This window comes from Plectropomus leopardus, unplaced genomic scaffold (assembly GCF_008729295.1).
Source record: "Plectropomus leopardus isolate mb unplaced genomic scaffold, YSFRI_Pleo_2.0 unplaced_scaffold595, whole genome shotgun sequence".
NCBI lineage: Eukaryota > Metazoa > Chordata > Actinopteri > Perciformes > Serranidae > Plectropomus > Plectropomus leopardus.
In genome coordinates this window covers 4,711-10,040 of record NW_024665408.1, presented here as the reverse complement: position 1 = coordinate 10,040, position 5,330 = coordinate 4,711, and the positions used below count along the sequence as shown (strand labels likewise).

At 41.4% G+C, this 5,330-nt stretch overlaps 1 protein-coding gene across 1 annotated transcript; it reads left to right on the top strand.

The window, feature by feature from the left end:
• Nucleotides 1–55: 55 nt before the first annotated feature.
• On the top strand, nt 56–1,194 carry LOC121939774 (fibrous sheath CABYR-binding protein-like; the record flags this gene model as incomplete). Its single annotated transcript, XM_042482729.1, has 1 exon — nt 56–1,194. A coding segment is annotated over one exon (1,139 nt), but the record flags the coding sequence as incomplete, so codon positions are not given.
• Between the last annotated feature and the right edge of the window lie 4,136 nt (nt 1,195–5,330).

Below are 5,330 nucleotides of genomic sequence, written 5' to 3'. Positions count from 1 at the left end.
GAGGCTCCAGTTGTCGAGGCTCTTGTTGTTGAGGCTCCAGTTGTTGAATCTCCAGCTGCTGAGGCCCCTGGTGCTGAGTCTCCTGCTGTTGATGCTCCAGCTGCTGAGGCTTCTGTTCCTGGGTCTCCTGTTGTTGATGCTACAGCTTCTAATGCTTCCAGTGTTAAGGTTCGAGCTGCCGAGACTATTAATGTTGATGATCGAGTTTTTGAGGATCTGATTGAGAATCTATTTGAGACTTTTGCTATTAAGGTTCATGTTGCTGATGCTGTAGTTGACAAGACTGTAGTTGTTGTTGAGGCTCCAGTTGTCGAGGCTCTTGTTGTTGAGGCTCCAGTTGTTGAATCTCCAGCTGCTGAGGCCCCTGGTGCTGAGTCTCCTGCTGTTGATGCTCCAGCTGCTGAGGCTTCTGTTCCTGGGTCTCCTGTTGTTGATGCTACAGCTTCTAATGCTTCCAGTGTTAAGGTTCGAGCTGCCGAGACTATTACTGTTGAGTCTCCTGTTTTTGAGGCTCTTGCTCTTGAGACTCTTGCTGCTGAGGCTCTAGTTTTGGAGGCTCCTGTTGTTGAGGATCCAGTTGTCCAAGCTCTTGTGGTTGAGGCTTTAGTTGTCAAGGCTTCAGTTGTTGAATCTTCAGCTACTGAGGCTTCTGTTGTTGATGTTTCAGCTGCTGATGCTCTAGTTGTTGAGGCTGCTGTAATTGAGGCTCCTGAGTCTCCTGTTGTTGAGGTTCATGCTCCTGAGACTCTTGCAGCTCCTGTAGTTGAGGCGACAGTTGTTGAGTCTTCAGCTGCTGAGGCTTCTGCTGCTGGGTCTCCTGTTGTTGATGCTCCAGCTGCTGATGCTCCAGTCGTAAAAGCTCCAGTTGTTGAGGCTGTTGTTACTGAGGCTCCAACTTATGCTGAGGCTCTTGCTACTGAGACTCTCACTGCTGAGGCTCCAACTGATGCTGAGGCTCTTGCTGCTGAGACTCTCACTGCTGAGGCTCTAATTGTTGAGGCTCCAGTTGTCGAGGCTCTTGTTGTTGAGGCTCCAGTTGTTGAGGCTCCAGCTGCTGAGGCCCCTGGTGCTGAGTCTCCTGCTGTTGATGCTCCAGCTGCTGAGGCTCCTGTTCCTGGGTCTCCTGTTGTTGATGCTACAGCTTCTAATGCTTCCAGTGTTAAGGTTCAAGCTGCCGAGACTATTACTTGCTGAGGCTCTAATTGTTGAGGCTTCAGTTGTCGAGGGTCTTGTTGTTGAGGCTCCAGTTGTTGAATCTCCAGCTGCTGAGGCCCCTGGTGCTGAGTCTCCTGCTGCTGATGCTCCAGCTGGTGATTCTCCAGTTGCTGAGGCTGTAGTTGTTGAGACTCTTGCTGCTGTAACTCCAGTTGGTGAGACATCTGCTGCTGAAATTCAGACCAGAAGTTTGTGGCATGGCTATGGTAGGGGTCTACTGAAATTAGGCATCAAAACTCTGGGTGTACTTGTTCCTGTTGGCATCCTTGCCTCCACAGTGATTGCCAATTCCAGGATAGACTATAACCATAACCTCTGCCCATCGGACATGTTTTCCAGCCTTGTAACAGGCTGCTGCAACGTCCAACCTACCTTAAATTCTCCATTCTGAGTAGGTTAAACCACACATACAAGTTAAGTTCAATCAAGATATCCTGCAGTAATTGTGCAGGTAATTTATGTATTTACAAATACAAATGATGAATATATCTATCTATCTATCTATCTATCTATCTATCTTTCGGTCTGTCTGTCTGTCTATTTACCTCTCTGTCTGTCTATCTATCTATTCATCGTTTATATTTGTAAGTGCATGGGCAGCATGGTGGTGTAGTGGTGAGCACTGTCCCCTCACAGGAGGTAGGCCTCTCTGTGTGGAGTTTGCATGTTCTCCCATGTCTGCGTGGGTTTTCTCCAGGTGCTCTGGTTTCCTCCCACATCCAAAGATATGCAGGCTGCGATGGAATACCTGACCTGTTTTTTTAGCAAACCATCGTCGCTTTTCTAGTGTTAAATACAGCTATAGAGTGATTTAAACTTATAACCCTTTTTTCAAATGTTAAAGGGATAGTTGGGATTTTTTAAAAGTGGGGTTGTATGGGGAACTTATTCATAGTCAGCGTATCAGTACATGGCAGCCGGCAGTTTATTGCTTAGCTTCCATGTAGGACTGCTGTATGTTTAATATACTGTGAAAGTACCCAAAACAATCCTACTCTAACAAATCTGAACTATCCCTTTAACATTTGTTATATCTTTCTTCAACATGTGGTGATCCTTGTTGATTTACTTATGCTTTACTTTGAGTGATTCAAAGTGTTTTTATAGTAGATATAAGTCATATTAATTAAAATAATTAGAATAAGCACAATAAATATAAAAAATTAAAGCATTGAAATAACTAAGAGACTAACACTTGAAATTATTTGGCTTCTGGATCAATCAAAACTTAATTTATTTAAGCTCTCTAACTTTCATGGTGTCTAAATCAGTATTTCTCATTTTTATATCATGTAGGCGGCATCTTAAACAGAGGTAGAGCAAGCGTTCACTAATCAGAGGATTTAAGGTTTGTTTCCTGGCTCCTCCAGCTGAAGTGTCCTTGGACAAGATACTGAACACTAAACTGCTCCAGATGGGTGTGTGTGAATGTTAAAACTGAGTAGCAGGTAGTATCTTGTGTATTAGCCTTGGCCACCAGTATGTAAAATTATATATTAAATATAGTGTGTTAAAGTGCTATGAGTGGTCAGAAGAGTAGAAAGTGCAGCTCCATCACATAACCTAAAAAAACAGAACAACTTGCTGACGTAAGTGTGACATAAAGAATCTAACCAAAAACATTACCTGTTTCTCTGCAGGATGAAAATGTCAGTTAAGTGTTTTAGGGTAAATTTCTTGTTAAACTCAAAAAACACCCCCATTAAATGAAAATAATGCACACAAAAAAACAGTCGAACATTCAAAAGTCTTTAATGGAGTGATCTTGGATTTTCAGAAACCGATCTTAAATTAGTTCTACCATAAATCTTTAATTCAACTTCCATTTTAAAATAATGCTTTACGTAGTTTGAGATTCTGATGTGAATAGCCAACTCTTAATCTATAAGGCAGGAAAATTTGAACTTAACTTGAATTACTTAAAAGATAGTATCTGTTTTTTTTAAAGGATCTACGTATATGTGACTTTTTACAAAGTAATATATATAAATATTTATATATTTTAATATTTATATATATTATTATATATAAAAAAAATTTTTTATTGCCAGTGATTTAAGAGAGTGTAACGCAACTTAAAAACTGAGACCTTCCCCGACTCTCGGTCGACTTTAATAGCCTGTACACTGACTTCTATGTAAAAGACTTGGAATGATTTTTCTGGGAAAATCCAAGAAAAAAAAAAGAAGGGAGAGGGCACACAAACCAGCTCCGGGTGGCTGTGGCTGTGTGTGTATGTATGTGCGTATGCGTATGCGCGCGGTGTGTGTGTGGGGGGGGGGGGGGGGGGGTGCGGAAGAGGGGTCACAGTTTCCACCTACCGGCGTACCGCTGCAGCTTCATGTTATGCATACAAGTATGAAGTGCTTTTTTGTCAATATCAAGTAAATAGGCCTAAATACATAAACGGGACAAAGAGCAGCCAAAAATCAATAAATCAAACACAACACACATGCACACACACACAACACACACACATATATATATATATATATATAGAGAGAGAGAGAGAGAGAGAGATTTTATATTGACAAAAATCTCCTTTGTATCTTTCTTCAGATCAGTTACTTTTAAAGAAAATATTAACAAAGAAAGTTTGGTCAGGCCCTAATTAATTCCTCATTCCAAAAAAGGGACCGTTATTTATGAGTGATGAGGGGTGTTGCAAAAGATGTTTAGGTAATATATTTTCCTCAAAGAAAGTAACTAACAAACTAATATCAAACCAGGATTAATGGTGATACACGGTATAAGCTCGCTAAAAAACTCATTACTATCTGAATGAATGAAGGAATAAAGATGCGTATGTGTCTCTGTCAGAGGGACAAGGCAGAGACAAACTAAGGGTTTGTTAAAGAAAACATGCCATTGAGCAAATTGGCTTGAGAGAGACAGTTACCATGGTAACTCACTCAAAGTTTAGGTTGCCTCTCTTTTCAGGACTGAAAACTCAGAGTATCCCTCATTTCAGGGTTAATTTTCTCAAAGTTTAGAATACGATCCTGTTGGCCCTCAGAGTAAAGACAATTAGAGGTCGCCAAAACAAGCAATAAACGGAGTTACGGATGAAAGAAGTGAGATGTAGTTTCGCTGCTGCTGGGTAACAGTAGAAAAACAGCACATAAAATAAGCCACCATGAACGTCAGACAGATCTGACATTCGGTGTTGACCTATATATCTTTAACGCTACGGTTACGGCCGAAAATGATGACAAAACAAAACAAAATTACCGATTTTTCTAACCGGAAGTTGTTATTCTGAGCATGACGTCGTCGCGGTGGGCATATGCGCATGCGCAAAAAAAGGTTATGACACATCGGAATGCCGTGACGTCAATCGTTCTATGCTTTATGACATCACAAAGCATAGAACGAATGGCATTCCATTAAAAAACAAGCTTTAATATAGGAGGTACAAGGAAGATTTGTCAGTCACTGGACTTTGTGCTGTTGAAATACCTCCACCTCATTGTGATTTGAAGGGTTTTGGCTTCTTGTATTTGGAATAGCAGATACAATACATAATAATATGATGTCTCAACGCCATTCTGCCCCTGGCAGTTCAGCGACATCAGAGGAGCCTCAGCAGCTTCTACAAGGTTTGCAGGGTGAAAATGTCCAGACAGAGATAGCATGAGAAGGCTGGCAGAGGAATGTGAGATGAATCAGCTCAAAAAATGTCAGCTTTCCTCCCAGACCAGATGTGAATTTTGTGAACAGGGGGAGTTTGAGTCACAATTAGATCAAAACCTGAGACGGTTATGTGTTCAGGTTGAGAATGCCGAGGTCCAGGGGATGCTGGAATCCAAAACACAAGAAGTGCAAGACGAAAGTGTTATGGACACAGATGACATTAGAAGGGTAGCAGAGAAGTGTGAGGAGAATGACAATATGTCTCAGCTCAACTCCAAGGCAAAGCTCAATGAAGAGCTGTGGAAGTTGAGGTCATACGTGGATCATTTACATATTAAGTTTGAGAAATGTGTCCATGTTCAGGATGAGAATCTTAGTATCCAGGAGATGCTAGAATCAAAAATAGGCGCACTTGAGTCAGACTTAAGGGAAAAGGAGGAAAGTGTCAGAAAGCTTCAAGAGACACTGGAATCTGAAAAAAA